At 48.9% G+C, this 19121-nt stretch overlaps 1 protein-coding gene and 1 long non-coding RNA gene across 10 annotated transcripts in view; one reads left to right on the forward strand and one right to left on the reverse strand.

Moving 5' to 3' along the window:
- Window positions 1-292: 292 nt before the first annotated feature.
- On the forward strand, window positions 293-2972 carry LOC310663249. Its single transcript, XR_014504435.1, has 2 exons — window positions 293-750; window positions 1971-2972. It is a non-coding gene; the product is annotated as an uncharacterized lncRNA (long non-coding RNA).
- Window positions 2973-3392: 420 nt separating this feature from the next.
- CHD3 (chromodomain helicase DNA binding protein 3) overlaps window positions 3393-19121 on the reverse strand; it is a 60503-nt gene continuing 44774 nt past the window's right edge. For all 9 annotated transcript variants that reach the window (XM_083410001.1, XM_083410004.1, XM_083410002.1 and 6 more), the window contains exons 23-40: window positions 18607-18838; window positions 17627-17793; window positions 17234-17411; window positions 16561-16626; window positions 15849-15934; window positions 15255-15388; window positions 13243-13387; window positions 11992-12157; window positions 11377-11495; window positions 10808-10961; window positions 10238-10339; window positions 9579-9719; window positions 9159-9267; window positions 8050-8182; window positions 7250-7445; window positions 5996-6159; window positions 5591-5717; window positions 3393-4401 (exon numbers count right to left, since the gene is read on the reverse strand). In XM_083410001.1, coding sequence (XP_083266127.1) covers window positions 4304-4401; window positions 5591-5717; window positions 5996-6159; window positions 7250-7445; window positions 8050-8182; window positions 9159-9267; window positions 9579-9719; window positions 10238-10339; window positions 10808-10961; window positions 11377-11495; window positions 11992-12157; window positions 13243-13387; window positions 15255-15388; window positions 15849-15934; window positions 16561-16626; window positions 17234-17411; window positions 17627-17793; window positions 18607-18838 — 2517 coding nt within the window. In that variant the 3' untranslated portion in view covers window positions 3393-4303. The remainder of the gene's footprint in view (window positions 4402-5590; window positions 5718-5995; window positions 6160-7249; window positions 7446-8049; window positions 8183-9158; window positions 9268-9578; window positions 9720-10237; window positions 10340-10807; window positions 10962-11376; window positions 11496-11991; window positions 12158-13242; window positions 13388-15254; window positions 15389-15848; window positions 15935-16560; window positions 16627-17233; window positions 17412-17626; window positions 17794-18606; window positions 18839-19121) is intronic.

The raw sequence follows: 19121 nt of genomic DNA on the forward strand, positions 1-19121 counted from the left end.
ATGGGGCAAATAGCTTACAGTTTTTTATTAATTACATTTATATCCCACCCATTCACTTAGGAGTTCAGGATGGCAGACATAGTTTTCCCTCAGCTTCATCTTCGCAACCCTGTGAGGTAGGTTTGGCTGAGAGGCAATGACTGGCCCAAGGTCACCAGGTGAGCTTCATGGCCATGTGTGGATTTGAACCCTGGTTTCCCCAAAGTCCTAGTCTGACACTTAAACCACACTGCATTCAAAAGAGCTTGACAATATTGCAGGTTTGGCTAGCCAGGTGGGATCTGCCATTTCCCAACACCTTGAGTAGATGAGACCTATGTGTGTGTGTTCCCTGCAGCCTGCAAATTCTCCACCTGGGTGACTCAGGCTGCTGCGTTCCTTGCTTTAGCACACCTGTCCTTGGCTCCTTCCGATTCTGGTTTCCCCATCCAGAGGATTGCAGCAATTTCCAAGCCATCATATCCTGTTTAATCATCGCTCTGGACTCTGCAACCAGCCTCTCTCCCATGACTTAGGGACAAGGGCTGCTTTTAATGGGCCTGTGTGGGTGGCATCTGCATGACTCACTCTGGCTAGTCCACCCTTGCCCACAGCCAGACACAAATAGATGCAGCAAACGTGGAGGGATGTGACTCAAACTTTTGGCGGCCAAGGAGCCTCATTTTGGAAATGAAGCTGGAAATCGCCTTGAGGCAGTGGCGTGTGATCGGGAGTGCAACCTGTTAACAAGCCAAGCCCAGCATGTGAACGGTGAGTCTACAACTCCAAAGGAGAATTTGGGGCAGGATTTGGGTCAGCTTGATGCCTAAAATGGGTTACACTGATACACCTGAAGCGCCACAGGTCTTTTTTTTTCTTAAAAAGACACACCTGGACATAGCTGATTCCCACGGTAAGCATAATGTTATTGGGGGCTATATCTCTACTTTTGTGTTACGCGAGCCCACCATTTGTGACTGGTGCCCCCATTGGTCCAAAAAGGTTGGCAACTCCTGATTTATGGCCCTAGTCGGTCTTGGATACACTTTCAACCCAAACTTCCTACAAGGGTCCTACTTTTGATTTTTTTTACACCATATATATTGTTACTGTGGGAATGTTGCTGCTGTGACCCAGGAGTTGAAGAATGCAGAATTCATCTAGCAAGTGGAGCTTTTTTGGGATGCAGGTGGCGCTGTGAGTTAAACCACAGAGCCTAGGACTTGCCGATCAGAAGGTCGGCGGTTTGAATCCCTGTGACGGAGTGAGCTCTCGTTGCTCGGTCCCTGCTCCTCCCAACCTAGCAGTTCAAAAGCATGTCAAAGTGCAGGTAGATAAATAGGTACCGCTCCGGCGGGAAGGTAAACAGCGTTTCTGTGTGCTGCTCTGGTTTGCCAGAAGCCGTTTAGTCATGCTGGCCACATGACCCGGAAGCTGTACGCCGGCTCCCTCAGCCAATAAAGCGAGATGAGCGCCACAACCCCAGAGTCGGTCACAACTGGACCTAATGGTCAGGGGTACCTTTGCCTTTAAGGGTTAATATTGATACATGGAGCAAGGTGTCTTGCTCATTTCCCTTCCTGTACTTGTTAAAAATTAGGAAAGAAACCTAACAATATGAATAAATTATTGAATTTGAGTATGGGAGGTACATAATGGGATGCTATAACTAAATCCATGTGTGAGATTGGCTTAATTTCAGCAATAACTCTCAGGTGAAGACTTTGGTGTGAAACACTGTCAAACTATTGCCAGTCACATGTCAATGGAACTGAGCTTGGTAGCCCAATGGTCTGACTAAACAGCATGACACTTCCTAGTTTCCTCTATTACACCAATTGGAATTCAGCCAAGCAGCCTTCCCCCAACCCGATGTCCTCCAGATGTTTTCAATGGCAGTGAGACCCTTTTTTAAAAAAAGCAGTATGTGCCCGAAAAGCTGTGTTCAACAGTTTGGCGGAAGAAAACCCTTGTAAATTTCTTTTTGGTAGTGCTCTTACAATCTGTGACGGGTCAGGACAGCTGGGTGGGTGAAGACATCAAAGAGGCTACCCTGATGAGAGATGCTCCAGATAGCTGAACAGAAAGAGCCTGGTTGCCTGTGATTCTCGTTCAGTCCCTTCACAGAAGCTGTACCTTGCCATGGCTTTCTCAGAACTTCAGTGGCTGGAACGAAAGGTTAGATTTTCCTGCAGAGCTTTTCGCAGAGGGTTAGGCTGACCTCTGCTGGTGGGAAGGGTTCCTAGCTTGTGCCATAAACTTCACCACTTGCTTTTTTTTTCTTTAGTCATCTTGTTTTCTTTCATAGAATTTTAGACCACGAGGCTCATAATGCTCTACCAACTGAAGTATCAAGAGCTTTCAAGAATCTCTAAATGGCCTATATGGCTGCATTGAAGCGCAAAGCCAGACCATCTTCATTTCTGGCCCCCTCCTGCTTTGCGCCTGCACCACACAAAGAACCTCACTCGGTCCCTGCAGCTTCCTCCTGATGTCCCAGAAATGGGACTTGCTGCTGGATGGCCAGAGGCTGAATTTAGACATCATCTCCTTTTCTTCCCCACTGCCAATCTTTAGTGTAAATGGATGAGAGCATATAAAACAGCAACCTTTTCCTTCCATGCCTAGTCCTGAGCAATCCCAAGCCCTGGGGACCTTTTTGGCATCTGTATTGCCCTCCTTGACTTCAGGCTCAGAGCACAGGCTCTGAAATGCCCTCCCTAGGGAGTCCTGCCAGGCCATCACCCTCCTGCCAACAGGTAAAGAGCACTGGATTTACATGGGTCTTTGCCTGCATTTTAGTCATTACTCATTCTTCTTAATTGGCGGCTGGCTTCATTTATGGGCTTTGCCTGCTCTGCTTTTGGCTTGTAGATTGCCACTTGCCTTAACGTATGTGTTTTATTGTGGGTGTGAGCTGCCATTTACACCAAGAGGAGAGGTGGGAGGAAGCCTGAATAAATAAATAAAAATAATCTTGAGCTGTTCCTACATACCCATTTTCCCCTCTTCAATAACAAGGGCTGAACATTTCCAAAATCCTCTGCACGAGAAAGGCAAATGCTGCTATTTACCCCATTTCTTAAAGTCTTGTTTCATCTGTTAACAGTCTTGCATGGAAAGGTGCTTACATTAAATCCCTGTGTAAGTCACAGCATGTTCATATTTTGCAAAGGTGCAGATGGTGGAGAGCATTGTAAGCTCAGCACACACAACTGCTAACAAATTTCATCTTCAACGCTTATGTGTACCTTTTTTAACTGTGCAAAGCAACCTTTTAGATTATGTGAAAATGACACAGAAACTGCGTGGAAACAAATGACTCAACAGCAAACCTAGCCTCCCCTTTCAAGCACTGTCAGAGCCCCGTTTCTTCCAAGCCACCCACACAAAGGAGGCACAACGCACCCAGGTGATGTAGCCAAGGAAACAGTGCCTTTATTCTGTAAGATTGAAACAAGAAGTGACTTGAGATCCGGCAACAAAACCCAGGAGTCCAGAGCTGGCCCTCCTGTTGCCCCTTCTCCCTGCCCCCCTCCTCCTCCAACAACTTGCTTCTAAGGAAGAGGCTGGCAGGAAGGAGGGGGAAAGAGGCAGCCCCCTTGCCCGCCCGCTCAAAGCAGGGGACACTCCTGGAAGGAGCGCACCTTCGGGATCTGGCTTCCCCAGAGTTCCAGATGCAGGGAGATGGTGGTGGAGTTTGCTCCCCACACTATGCGTTCTCAGAACAGAACATGGCTAGGGAGTGTGTCCCCCTCCCCAGACTGCCCCATTATCGCCCCTGCAAGGGGTCCAAGCACAAGTGGGAAGGGGGTTAAACATACAGGATGAGTGTGTATACATTATATATATATTCATATTTATAGAGTCACTTTGCAGTGCTTCTCAAAGGTTCAGCACTGCCTGGAGCTAATGCCTCAAGGCAGGCAGCCCCCTCCCCTGTCACAAGCAGGAGACTCCAAAGGTGGAGCCCTGGGAGCCTAATTCCAATTCCTGCTTTTCCTGCCCACTTAAAAGCCTCTGGCCAGGAACAGAACCCAGATGGGCCCTGGCTCCCAAACATTTCTCCCCGGCTGGTTTTGAGACCTGCCTCCCCACACCCAAGAAGGGAGAGAGGAGGTGCTTGGGAGACAGCATCTAAATCTAACACAGGAGGTTGAGGTGGGCATTATTCACCCACCCTCCCCACCGCCCAGGCAAAGCCACCAACGTGATCAGAAAATAAAAGAGGAGAGGCTCGAGGGGAACCACGTGCCCCTCCCTTCTGCCAGAGGCAGGACCTGTCCAGAAGCGACCAGGTGGGCAAGTTAGCCCAGGTGCCCCCTCAGTCGTCTATGCAAATCACCTCCCCACTTTTCGCCTCTTTCTTCTCCAGGCTCTCTCCTTCTTTTTCCTTCTTCACAATCACAGGGGGACCGTTGGCTGCAGTTGCACAAGCAGAGAGAGAAAAAGGCAGGGTTAGCTGGAGGAACGACTCAGACATGCAGCTCCCAACTCTTGCTTGGTGCTCCCTCCTGCCCACTGAGAAGGAACAAGAGGAGGAGGGCATACTGGTGGTGAGAGCCATCCCCTGCTATAAGTCACCACCATTACATAGCCCACTTCTGACCACAGAAGCTGCTGTTTTGGCTAGCAACCACAAAACATACTTCTTTCCCCGCCCACATGTTCTAATCTTTTTAGAAAGCCATCATCAGCATCAGAAAGGAGAAAAAGAGGCAAAGCCTCAAAATGGTATTGTGCAGGGTGGTGGTGAAATTTAATAACATCATAAAATGCCAAACATATTTTGCTGAATACCATTTTTAGGGGCACTGAATAATAATAATAATAATAATAATAATAATAATAATAATAATAATAATAATTTATTTATACCCCGCCCATCTGGCTGGGTTTCCCCAGCCACTCTGGGCGGCTTCCAAAAGAATATTAAAATACTGTGATACATCAAACATTAAAAGCTTCCCTAAACAGGGCTGCCTTCAGATGTCTTCTAAAAGTCTGGTAGTTGTTGTTCTCTTTGACATCTGGTGGGAGGGCGTTCCACAGGGAGGGTGCCACTACCGAGAAGGCCCTCTGCCTGGTTCCCTGTAACTTGGCTTCTCGCAGTGAGGGAACCGCCAGAAGGCCCTTGGTGCTGGACCTCAATATCCGGGTAGAACGATGGGGGTGGAGACACTCCTTCAGGTATACTGGACCAACCATGAAAATCCCTCATCAACTTCCACGTTCTGACATCCTTGAGCCAAGGAGAGAAGCCACGATTGCTGGACTTCCTTCAACACCCATTTATTGACCTTTCTTCCCCCAGACTACCCAGGAATCTTCATTCCTCAATGGGTTTCATTGTTAAGTAGGTATGAGTCTGGTTAGTGACTAGATCAGAAAATGCCACCTAGGGTCCCATGTCAAAGACAGGAATGCCAGAATATAAAAAATGCTCCTTCTGATTTGTTGCTCTAAGGATGTATTTTGGTCCAGGAAGGAGACAAAAATTCCCCCCGCTGGACCCGCAACGGGGGGCGGGGGGGATGAACTGTGGTCAGAGATCCTACATGCAGTTTCAATCTGCCCTTGCCTGCTCTTTCCCCAGTCACCCACAACCAACCTGTGATGAAGGAGCCAGTTGGCATTTGGCTGTAGTTGGCACCCATAGTGGGCAGCGTTCCGCCAGGGGTGGCACCAAAGGAGCCCCCAAAGCTTGGAGGGGTGGCATAGGGCCCAGGGGGGAAGGCCTGTAAGAAGAGAAGAAAAAAGAAGAGGGAGAGGGCAACTGAACTCCAGCCACAATGCAGAGAAATGCAACAAGAGAACAGGTGGTAATAATATGTCTGTCTGGAAGGACCATCCCTCCAAGTCTTAAAAGTTTCACAACCTGTTTTATCAGTTGTGTTCCAGGCTGCCTTCACACCAATAGAAGCAAAACCATGTTAGGCCCTGTTGTGAGCTGCCCTCCACCCCACTTCACTGGCCAGTCAGAGGAATGAGAGTGGAGGAGGGAGCGGACAGTTACCGGGGCAGTCTGCGTCTCGTTCCCCTTGCTTGCCAAGCGGCTGAGGATACTGCGTTCGGACATCTGGAGGCGGGCGGCAATTGGAGGGATGCGAGAGAGCGTGGCTGGCAGGCGCGTCACATCCGCTTTCATGTCACTGAGAAGCTCCTCAAGCTGGTTCAGCACTGGTAGGAGAGAGAAAGGAGGAGACAGAAGGAGAAAGAGACCGAAATCTGTCAGGGGGGGCAGAGCCCAGGTTAACAGGCGACCTCTCCTGGAACCCAAGAACCCCTTGCCAAACCTATCCTGCATTTCACCAAGTTCATGGGGGCTGGGGCAGCGGCGTAAGATTTGCTCCTGAGCCAAACTCACTCCATGGACACTCCTAAAATGAGCTAGAAGATCTATCCATTCTTTCTGCCCACCCGTCATAGAGAAGGGATTTGGCCCACTTGCCAGATTGTTCATCACCAAGCACAGAGGAAATACTCTCCCAAAAGATAGCTACCAGGCACTGGAGACTCTCGGATGAGTCCAAGCAGATGGAGGGAAATGAATGCACCAAGATGGGAGACTAAATGCAAAGGATGCTCACACAGTATTTGGGAGGGTGGGGGACACACCAGAGAAACTCACAGGAAAACAAACCAGACATACTTGAGAAATGCACCAGAGACAGCAAAATATTTAAGAGACACGTGGATGGGGACAAATGTGAACCGGTGCTACTCACAGAATACTTGGTGGAGAAATACACAAGTGATACTTAAAAGCGCATGGAGGCAGGTATCTCAGAAGTGCTCCATGTGAAACTCAAGAGAATTTTATGGGGACTTTAAAAAAAGAAAAGATACATCAAAAGCACTGAATATGATTGTGTAAGAGGATAGTCTGGAGGACATAATTCCACTGCTACACCGAAAGATACTCAGTGGACTACTCAGCAATCATGCTTGGGACAGAGAGGAGAGGGGAAATGTTCAGAAGATAAAAAGATGTTTTGCAGATGTCCAGCAAGCACACAAAGGATTGTTGGCAGATACTCAGAAGATATTTGTGGATACTCCATGGATAGACCAAAGTAGATACACCAGAGATACACAGAGCAGGATCAAGGAGACAACTGTACACAGCGGCTTTTCTGATCACAACCGCACTTTAATGGATTCAGAATGTGGTACAGAAGGAGGACGCTGCACAGAGGCGCGGGGGGCGGGGTGTAGGGGGTTCACATGGACTGTCCTCTCCGGGCCCTCCTACCCGCCCGCCTCTTACCCTTGTGCAGGACGGCGTTGGCAGGCTTGTTGCCAGCCAGAGATTCCTTGGACAAGTGCTGGTGGCTCTCGGCCAAACACTCCACCTCGGCAAAGCGGGTGTTGAGGGCCATGGCCGGGTGGCTGGGGTCCTGAGTCATGTTCAGGTAGGCGGCTCTCCGCAGCTGCTCTTCAATCACCAGGGCTTGCTCTAGAAGCTGAAGGAAAGAAATAGAGAGAAGGAAAATGAGGCGCTTTGAAAAACTGCACTTTGGCCCAACGTGGCTTTCCTCTCAAGCTAACCAAAACCAGGACTGGGCAATAATTGCAGATTCTTCGGTACTGATTAGTTTAAACAAATACAGTTAATTCTGGCTCTAAGCCACAAAGAAGGAAATTAAACTATGCAGAATACTGAAGTACCCCTGAAAGGCTTACACCTCCACTACCCCACTTTAAGGATTTCAGGTTCTCCCCAGGCATTAGATTCAAACTTATTTTCATAACCATAAGGACTAGAAACCTGTTTATAAAAGCTGAGATTATTTTGCACCCCAAAATACATTTGTGATTGTGGAAATATGTAATTGTCTGGATATACGCCTGGTTTATTTCAGAAGCCGCTGACATCGTCGGCGTCCTCAGATTGGCAACCTCTGGTTACACTGCCAATGTTAACACAGCTTCAACTTTAGCTTCAAAATGCTGAAAGCAAGCTTTTGAAATACACAGGCTGCTATGCCTGAAGTAGTCATGCTCTGTGACTGCCAACTGGCCCCAAGCCCTTGATTCTATTGTCTGGTCCCATCAATTCATCCACACCTTGAATCTTCTGGCAAGGAACTTGTTCTTCATCTCCAAAAAGTTTCCCTTGTTGGCTTCGGTCTTAAAGGGCTCGTTGATTATGGCAAACTGGTTGTCATTCTGGATATCCTGCCAGCGAGCGTAGCCGTGACTGTAGAGAGGTGCAGGGGCATTAAGGAATCTTCACAGGCCACAGGGAACTCGCTGCCACTTCCCAGCAAGGCAGGGAAACAAGGAACTGCCTGGCATGAGGTCACAGTCTATAGCTTATGGTTCTGCATGGTTATCTACCATGAACCAAGAGGCCATAAAATGCCTTTCCCAGCCTTGAAGCTATGAGAGAAAGTCTGGATCTGCTGTTCCCTGTCAACACACACAGCTCCATAAACATAAAAAAGCATACAACAGCAAGAAAAAGCTTTTGAACCTTTGTTTCCCTCAGAAATAAAGGAATGGAGGAGGTGGCAGACTTGGTATGAAATATTAAAAGACACCTGGGGAAGAAGTCCCATTGAGCCCTGCTGGGCAAAGATGCTTGGGATCACAGGACATGATTAGGAGAAAACCTTTTGGGCAGATGACTGCCTTTGGAACGTTTCCTTTCAAGGCTGGAAGGAGAAGATGCTGGGTCCTAGTGCCTGCCAGGCAATGGTTGGATAACCCTCCAGGAGCAGCAGGGCAGCCCCTGAGCAGTTGCTAGGCTCTTCTCCCAGGCTAGGACTCTTTTTCTCCACTGTCAGCAGCATTCAAGAAGGGGAAACACTGAAGTCATGTTTGCTATACAGAATGCCAGCAGGGGACATTCCTAGCACAGAGAACAGTCGCTGGGTCTTTTCCCTGCTCTAGACAGCTGTTTCAGAAGGTGCCAAATCTCCCTTTGAATCAGCCAGTGACCGATATTGGAGGAGAGTGCCATAACCAAGCCCACTCCCAGGTTAGGCACTAATCCTATATTTCTGTTACTCGCCTCTCTGTACTGTCACATCTCTCGCCGAGAGCTGCACCTTTCGCTGAGGAAGAGCTCAAGTAGGGGTTTCCAGGAGGTGAGCTTGGCTCTTCTTACTTGCCATGAATCAGCGCGCGCGCGCGCACACACACACACACTGCTCTCCTGGGTCAAAGGATACAGGACAATGCCCGCCAGTAGCCAGTAGTCATGTCGGCGGTGCCAGATCTCGTTAAGCTTACTGGAGGAGATGGCGGCTCGCTCCTCGTTCTGCCACAGGGTGTGGAGTTCTGAAGAGAGAGGGAGGAAGAGATGTCCACAGTCAGTGCTATTCTCGATGAACTCCTGGCAAAATTAAGTGCATTGCTTCTCTTCACAAGGTGACCCAGCTGGCACCCAAACAGTACAAGTTACTTCCACACTAAGTGACCTAGTTCACACATTATCCACTTAAGGGAGAGAGCGTCTTTCCCTAGTTGGCCCAAACAAGGGAGAGGGCCACTCTCTACACACCTACACACACACACACACTTGCCAGGTCACTCTCTATCCCAGCACAGGCTCATCACATTGTGGGTCTGCACCCGAAGCCACAACATACCCGTGAAGCCACCGTCGGCTATGTTGAACATGAATCGGGGCTTCTCAGTCTTCTCCTCCTTCTTGCCATTGTTCCGGTTTTCATCTTTGATGCTGCTAGCTTTGGGCTCTTTTCCAGGCTCCCTCTCGGCTTTTGCCTCTTCTTGTAAAAGGGAGGGTAAGAACAGGGAGGTGAAAGAGCCCACCAAGCCCTGAATTCTCCATCTCCCTCCTGTAGCTTCTGTGTCCCTCCCCACAGGCTTCCCTGCTGGAGGGGGTTGGCAAAATTCTACATAAGCCACACCCTCAAATCTAAGGCTTGCCTCCCTCCCTCAAGGCCATGTGGAGTCACCCTGCACATGTCAGCCAATTTCTGGAGTGGGAAGGGGGATCGGAGACTGGTGGTCTTTGTCCTTTCCCAGACTGGACCTTCAAATCCTGCCATCGGGCCATTCCCAGCAACCAGGGCAAAGCAAAATGTGGGGAGGGGGAATTAAAAACTGGAAAGTATCACATGACCCCTTCCCAGTGAGAGTCCTAAACTGCTCATTTCCCACAACTTGCCTAAGCCCTGGATGGTGACACAGATTCAGCTCTAGGTTGCAAAGGGCTTTAGTTCAAGCCCTGCGGCCACATATGGGTTCATCCCTCTACACTTCTGCCTCATAAAGCCCATGTTACCTTTTTTCACTTCCTGTGCCTCTCCCTCAGCCTTTTCCTTACTCTCATCGCTCTCTGTGGGTTTCTCATCTGCCATGAGTTTTTCGGGATCAGCATCTGGAACTTTGGAAAGTGCAGGGGAAATGTGAGGTATGGGGGCGTCACTTGGGAGTATCTGATGTCATACAGTGCTGTGTGGAATCTTCACTATAATCTGTTACCATTTCCCCCCAAAAGAAACAGCCAAAGCTTCTTGCCCTCTTTGAAAATGGAACATTGGTTGCTTATCATGACACCGGGGGGGTGGGGGGGCGTCTCATAGAACCATGGGCACTACCTCCACAACACCACCACACACCATCCAGAGAAGATACAAGCAAGGTGGAAGTTTGGCTAGAGCTCCCACTGATGACAAGCTCTTCTCAGGTCCACATTCCTTGACAGTAAAGAGCAGGTGAGGATTCTTGAGGCACATTTGCACCTTCCTTTTATTACTCAAATGCATTTTCCCCACGTTCCCAAAGAAGGACAGTCTTCAGTGCTCAGATCTAGAACCATTCCCCCTCCATCCCCATCCTTATAAATATTTACCCAATTTCTCTTTCTCTTCCTTGACTGCAGGCTCGGCTTCTGTCTCCTTCTCCCCAAGTGCTACCAATCCCTCCTGATCAGGCTTCTTGGACGACTCCATTTCCGCTTTTTCCCCTGAGAAGGTGGCAGAAGTGGGCTGCTCGGGGGCTGAAGGCTGAGAAATGCAAAATAACAACCATTTTCCACCACCCTTTGAGCTAGTGATACATTGCTAGGAGCTACACACAGCAGGGAAGTGAATTAGAGATGATGTAGTGCTACTAAAGGGGATTATGTGGTTGAAGTTTCACTGTCTGCAACTGGAGCTACTGCTTAACAGTGGAATCCTCAAGCTGTTGTTTCTAAAGGCCGGAAGCTTTTAATATCAAAATTAGTGGGAAGAGGAGAACAGGGCACATCCACAGAACGTTGGTTGTTGCCTTCAGTGCCAACAATCCTGGTAATTTCCCCAGGAGCTCTGCTTTTGAAAACATTCCCAAAATATCTCCCCCCACAAGGTACACCAAACCAGGCAGCTCTATTGCTTGGAGGACCACCTGAAAGAACCCCTCCCTTGCACAAACACAAACCTCAACCTCCATTTTCTCGCCACCCTTGGCTTCTTTCTCCGGCTTCTCATCTTTGGCTTCTGGGTCCTCCTTCTCTGCCAGGGTTGCCCCATCTCCTTTGTCACTGGGAGCCGGGGTAGCTGGTGGGATGGACACCAAGGTAACAGTCATCCTCTCCTTCTTCAAAAACACACTTGCACTATAATCCTGTACACCTTAGGACCAATCCAAAGCCAAGATAAACTGCAGCCATTCAAATCTGCATGATGCTTATCATTTTAACAAACCAAGTTTTTATCTAATGTATGCTAGCATTAACACAGCCACCTCCTTAAACTGAATCTGGTTTCATTAACACCGGTATCAATGTAAAGCGACTTTGTCTTAGACCCTGGAGCAAAATTCTAAGTTCTTTTGAGAGTGATATCTATTTGGAATGATAGATAGCCAGCCCCAATGTTCAGAGATATGGCAGGATAGAAATCCTAAGAGACTAGCAACATGAAGGAAAATACCTTCGCCTATTGGCCAGATTCTGAACCCATTAGGAGGGTCTCTGGCCTTTTGGTTGGAAGTGATTTGGCATTCCTCCCACCAAGAGATGCTCAGTGTTTCCCATTGCTCCAGGGGGCATACCTGGCTTGGAGGTGCAGGGGGTATTGGTGCAGCTGGGGTCTGGGGTGGTGGTGGAGGTTTTGATTGTGGGAGACGAAGCTCGGGATGACTTTTTGGAGTCAGCGCTGGGGTCAGGCATCAATTCAGGCATGCTCCAGCGACCGTTAATGTGTTCAAACTCTTGCACCTGCCATATAAAAAGATATGCAGCCCACTGTGAGCAAACACATTTTAGCTGTGTTAGATAAGGGCTGCAAGAACAAGCCCAACAGTAGAAATATTGAGGAAGGGAGGAGGATCCCATGGACTCAGTCAGGCTCTCATAGAAGAGATTCTGCAGTTACGATGTTCCCAAACAGAAAAAACCCACAACAAAATACTGGCATTCCCATTCATTCCCTTTAAAAAATCATGCTAATAGCCTCAAAGCAGACAAAAACTGTGGTTCCGTCTCATGGCATTTAAGTATCTCACTTTTGTATGATGAGAATTTTAAAATTCAAAGAGATGCTGAATTCCAGGAATACTTTGAAAATAATAAGGGCACTACTTCTTCCCAGGCTATTGAATGGGAAGTCTATACTTGAGTAATAATAGCATATGCTTCTTACAGGAGACAGACTAGAATTTCCCAAGAAGAGAATTTGGAGAAAATAGTGAATTGTCTTTTAAGCATCCTGTTCTTCAAACTGAAGGTTGCAATGCACATAATATTAACTATACTATGCTAAAGCTGAATTTGCACTGGTTTATTTGCACCAGAGCTATGGGGATTGTGGAGAGAGGATGGGTAAAATATTGGCTTGTTATTTAAAGCAAGAAGAAGAAGAGGGAGTTGGAATTTACCGTATTTTTTGCTCTATAAGACTCACTTTTTCCCTCCTAAAAAGTAAGGGGAGATGTGTGTGCGTCTTATGGAGCGAATGCAGGCTGCGCAGCTATCCCAGAAGCCAGAACAGCAAGAGGGATTGCTGCTTTCACTGCGCAGTGATCCCTCTTGCTGTTCTGGCTTCTGAGATTCAGAATATTTTTTTTCTTGTTTCCCTCCTCCAAAAACTAGGTGCGTCTTGTGGTCTGGTGCGTCTTATAGAGTGAAAAATACGGTACCTGGTTAACGGTGAACAAGAAAACCAAGATATTCAAGAATACTTCCTTTTCCTTTAGAGGAAAGAAGCCATGCTCAAACCCACACATAATAATTTCTTAAGGGAACTGGATGATTTCCCTTTACCCACCCACTGCCTTTCCTACCCTGATGGACAGATTCCCTACCTTTTTCTTCACCAGAGACATGACACCTATCCGTGTCAGGACCTGCTGCCTTGAGAGACCTTCCCTGGGCACCCCATCGGCAAAAGTCTCAGAACCGTCAGCCCCAGGCTCGCAGAGGTGTCTCATGAATAGTGAGACGTATGCCCTGAAGAAATATAAAATCCGACAGGCTGAATGAGAATTTATGCAAGGTGGGGGGGGGGGAGCACCAAAGTTAAGATCCTGATACGTTTCCCCATGGATGCTCAGGGGACAGAGCAACTCCCCTATGAAGAAAGGTTACAACAGATAAAACAAATATCTGAAGTGGTGTCACATGGAAGATGGAGCAAACTTGCTTTCTGCTGCTGCAGAGGGCAGGATCCAAACCATGGATTTAAATGAGAAAGGATATTCTGACTAAATATTAGGAAGACCAGAAACGGTGCTGGAGTCTCCTTATTGGAAATTTTAAAATGGAGGTTAGAAGGCCACCTGAAATAGATTTTTTAAGCTGTGATAGCAGGGTGTTGGACGATGACACTTGTGGTCCCATTCTATGGTTCTACAAACATCTGGGGCTTTTTAGTTTCAAAAAAAAGCAAGTAGGGGGTGATAAATTTGTATGAAATTATGCAATGTATGGAGAAGCGTTTTTGCTTCACTCCCATAATCAGTGGGATTATCCAATGAAAATGAATGGAAGGCGAGTCCTTCACATAGTGCCTATAGAAACAAAATGTGCCAATGGCTGCCAATTTGCACAACTTTAAAGGCAGTTATCAATAGCTGTATGCTTCTTCCTGGATCAGAGGCAGCCTGCCTCCAATACCCATTGCTGGCGATCCTGGGCAGGAGAGAGTGACTGCACTCATGTCCTGCTTGTAGACTTCCCCCGCTTGGGGCAACTGGCTGGCAACTGTGGGGGAGGGGGGGTGCTGGACTATATGGACCTTTGATCCGATTGACCTGGTTTCCTCTTATCCTCTGCATTTGGTGAGCTGCTGTGAACAGAATTATTTGGGTTTAAAGCAGGAGGAGCCTGCTTTGCGGCAGTGGATGGCACCTTAACATCTTTTGAAATAGGCTGCTGCCCATCTGCAAAAGCCAGCTCCTAACCAGTGGCTAGATTGCAGTGATGTCACAGACCCCTAGTGCCTTTGTTTCCAGAAGCAATAGCATCCAAACCATGAGATGGGAGGAAAAGGAGGAAACGGAAAGGAATAGAAATACTGAACGTGGACCTGAACCCAAACACCCCACCTATGACAAAGACCCACACATTTGCCGTCAGATTTTCTTCCCTTGTCTTCACTCTGTGCGCACATAGCTCTATAACTGTGGGCTAGCTTGGTAGATGCCAGAGCTTGGGCTCCCCAATGCACCCGGCCACAGTCCCTCTTTGCTGAGGGATTGCTCTGTGTCTGCATGAGGGAGGGGAGGGTCACCTCTACACCTCAAACTCCAGGAAACACAGACCCAAAAACAAAAAAATGTTTGGAGGGTTTGTCAGATGAGTAAGAACCATCATCACTTGGCAAATAGAGTCCTAGGGCTAATCTTTCCACCCTGTTCCAAGGGTACAGGGTCAGTACAGGCTATATGTCATGCTGTACCTGAAAATGCCAAATCTGGCACTTGAACAAATTAGACTGAAAACTGCTTTCCTTGCATTTGCTTATTTTGTATGATATGTTCCAGTTGTTCATACTAGCAGGGGGAGTGCTGAAGATGAGCCTCCCTCGAGCGCTGGAGGTTTTAGCAGGCATTGCTGGTATGCAGCCAAGCTTATCTTTGTGGCCAGAATGCCTAGAAAGAGTCTGTTTTCTTTCTTTTTCTTTTAATGAAAATAAGTTTCTTGAGATGCTGTGTGTTTGTGCTTGTATAGTAGGGCTGTGACGTTTAGACAACCCTTAGTTATAGCTGCTTTGCAGGAGGATCCTCAAAACTTGTTAATCAGGAGGCAGGAGGAACCCTTCTTCCCCCTGGGAAGTGGAATGTCGCAGGACGCAAATCTCACGCAAGACACCTACTTAAATTCTTTCTCCGTCTTGCCCCGCAAGTCCCGGACCAGCCACTGGGAGGTGAAGGCATCTTGTGGAGGCATGCCCCAGCGCATGACGGCATTCAGGAAGGCCTTTCGCTGGCGGGTGTTGAACCCGAGCACCTGAAGGAAGGTGGCACAAAAGCCAGGGTCACCCCCAAAGCGTCACTAATATGGCTACTGCTAGGGTCCCCCTAACTCTTCTAGGAAACATAGGAAACTAGCCACTTGCCCACAGAGCGTAACTGTTGCCAAATTGCCCACCACTCAAGCTGTACCACAACACATAGATTTTGTAAACCGCTTTGATGTTTGCTTGCTTTTTTTTACAATCAAGCAGTGAATAAATTTAATGAAATAAAAAATAAATAATGCCAAAGCACTGCTCCTTTTCCAGTCCCCCTTTCCCACAGACAAACTTCCTCTTCCCTGACATCTGCCTACAGAAACAAGATCCTCCAGTACTCCAACCCATACTTTTTTCCTACTCCACAGTTCAAATGGTTGTTGGGGAAGTAGACCTGTCCCATCCATGTTTCCCCGCCCACCACTCAAAAGCCATCCTGCAAGGCCGTCCTCTCACCTCAATGTTCCCACCAACTCGTGCCAGAAGCGGGGGGAGAGGCTTGTCCTTCTCATTCCGGAGCTGCCGTCTGGACTGTCGGCGACCTTGGCACGCAGAGCGAGAGACAGAGGCTTACAATCACATCCCTCCACTGCTCTAGTCATGGCCAGGTGCCCAGAAAGCCTCGCCTGGCTTGGCAGGCAGGACATGGAGCAGGTCCCACCAAAGTCCCTTGTGCTGGCCTGCCCAAGGCCACACACTCATTTGGCCCGGGAAAGCCAGGAAGAGAACGCAGCCCTCCTCCTGGCATGCCAATAGGGAGGGAGGGCTGGCTGGCTGAGATCCCAGAAAGACATGTGCAGCAGGCTGCCGTGATAGAAAGCAACCTCCCATCACACAGAGGAAGGCAGGCCACCAGGAAAGAGCAAGTCCCACCGGGTTTGTTAGGTGCAATACAAGGCAGCGTAGGTCAAGAATCAGTAACACAAAAACGCGCGTGTACACACAGTTCACAGCCCTGATGGAATGCTGCACGAGAGCAAACCTCTGTTCCCAACCAGCCATATAGATTTGTTCCCTCTCTTTGCTTGGCAGGAGCTCACAAGCTGTGGATTGAGCATGGAAAGAGGGAGGATCCCTCCCCTGGGCCGAAAGTTGGACTATTACACAGTCTTCAGGCTCATTTCAGGGCACACCGCATGCAGGAGAGGAAGGAAAAACAAGCCCTCACCTTCTGGCCTTTCGTCAAAGTCTTCGTCCTCCTCTTCAGAGCCCACTGAGTACTCGGACTGATTGTCTGAAACAGCATCAGGCCAGTTTGCAAGCAGCTTTTTCAGTGCTTCTTGCCCCCTCCCATAAACCCCACATCACCAGACGATCACTTCCATGCAAAGTGCTGGAGAGGTTGCTGGAACATAACCACCAACCCCCTTTTTTGAAAGCTGAAAATTGCTTAAGACACCAGTGACCAAATATATGACCAGGTTGGTTTTCAGGGGGGCATGTTAGTCTAGATTTCCTTCCACTGCATGATGGGAGAAGCAGTCCTACCTCCATGTCTTGCCCAAAAAAACCCACAGTCCTCACGCACTTTCAGCAGATGGAATCTGGTAAAACCTTACACAATGCAAAGAAGATGCCGTTCTGGCTCTGTCCCCCCCACAACCTCCATCAGGAATACTTCCTGAGGTCTAGCCACTCCAAGCATGCATAAAATCACTCTCTCTCCCCCCCCCCCGCCGCCGCATTTGCAGGTTTCAAATTACAAGAGAATGTTGGGGGGGGGGGGAGGTCAGGATAGGGTCCCTAAAATCTGGGGCCATTTTGTTTGGAGATAGGTTCAGTAGCCCATAGAGTGCCAGGTGGCCACTCCTATCCTCTCAAGGGGACCCCAAAATGCTGACCTTGGTCCTCTTGGGCTGCATCATTGTAGTTGACCTGTTTGCGCACACGCTTCCCTTTTCCTAGGTTGCGAGCCAAGTCCTCCTGCTGCTGCTCGTAATGGTGCCGCAACAGCTTCTCCCAGTAGTCAGGGTCCACATTCTCCTCTTGCTTGATGATCTCCCGCTCAATCTCCTCAATCTGAGGCAGCAAAGAGAAGGTCGGAGTCACTGGGATGCACACGCTAGCACAAAAACCGTCACCCTTTGCAAGCGAGCTTGTGGAGCCGCACACTCTGCACCCATTCCTCCATGGCTTCAGGCCCATGAAGGCCTCTCATCTGTAAGCCCCGGAGCACAGCCTTGCTGCCTATTGAACCATCAGCCATGATCTCACAGCTGCCTTGTCCGACTGACCTTGTCCTCCTCCCGAACCACGTACTGAGCCACTTTGAAGGAGCTGAGGTACTCGTTCATGTTCTGGACGTCTGCATCATCGGTGGCATCCTGGTTACGGTCCAACAGCCGTGCAATGGCTTCGTTGTCATAGTGGATGACACTGCTGTCCTCCTCTTTGTTCTCTCCTGTAATGAGGTGAGGAGAAGGGGGCAAAGGGGAGGGGGCTGAGGCTGAGACCTGGGAGACTGCTGCCAGTTTCACCACAAAGGATGCTGCAATTTATGATCGATGGATTTCACCTTCAGCCCAAACCCTGATTCTGCACAGTACACTTTACACTGCAATGACTGCAGCAAGAGATACCTGCATCATTCAACAAAGCAACATGCTATGGTGCACCTGGCAGCCCAGGTGGCAGAAGAGGCCAAGCGCACTGCTCAGCAGCTCTGTCTGATTAAAAGAGCATAGCTTCCTTTGTTCAGCTTCCCAATGTGCAACAGTTATTCCTCTCCTAATATACATGAGGCTAAAAGGTAAATGTAAAGGTACCCCTGCCCGTACGGGCCAGTCTTGATAGACTCTAGGGTTGTGCGCTCATCTCACTCTATAGGCCGGGGGCCAGCGCTGTCTGAAGACACTTCCGGGTCACGTGGCCAGCGTGACACCGCTGCTCTGGCGAGCCAGCACAGCACACGGAAACGCTGTTTACCTTCCTGCTAGTAAGCGGTCCCTATTTATCTACTTGCACCCGAGAGTGCTTTCGAACTGCTAGGTTGGCAGGCACTGGGACCAAACAATGGGAGCGCACCCCGCCGCGGGGATTCGAACCGCCGACCTTTCGATCGGCAAGCCCTAGGCGCTGAGGCTTTAACCCACAGCGCCACCCGCGCTGGACATGAGGCTGGACTACTGCAATTAACTCTACTTGGGACAACCCTTGGACATTGCAAACAACTGCCTGCCTCTTGATGCATCACCCACAGCAGCGATCCTCTCACCCTCGTTTTCGTCCTTGAAGAGCTCCTCAGTGCCAAACTTGAGGATGTCATCCAACTCCTGCTTGGACATGCTGCCCGACTTGGAGCCCAGGCCTGGGCGGACAACCAGGTGAGTCAGCATCATCTTCCGCTTGGCCACCTGCGTAATACGCTCTTCCACAGAGGCCCGTGTCACAAAGCGATAGATCATCACCTTGTTGGCCTGGCCAATGCGATGAGCTCTGCTGAAGGCCTGCAAAATGGGGGGTGAAAAACAACCCAAGAAAGTCAGGTAATGATGAAATGGCTTGGGGAGGATTATGGCCCTTAAGTCCTGATTTGGGTTTCTCACCATAGGAACCATAGGGAGGGAGGGAAAGAACGGGACCTGCTTTGCAGCAATGGTAACATCTGAAGATATTTTAGGATAAAGCAGGCTGCTGCCCATCTGTATACTTGTCCCTAGCCATTGGCTGATCTGCAATGATGTCAGAGAACTCTAGTGACTTTGGTTCTAGAAGCAGCCTGCAATAGCA

This window comes from Podarcis tiliguerta (assembly GCF_965153285.1).
Source record: "Podarcis tiliguerta genome assembly, chromosome: 13".
In the NCBI taxonomy this organism is placed as follows: domain Eukaryota; kingdom Metazoa; phylum Chordata; class Lepidosauria; order Squamata; family Lacertidae; genus Podarcis; species Podarcis tiliguerta.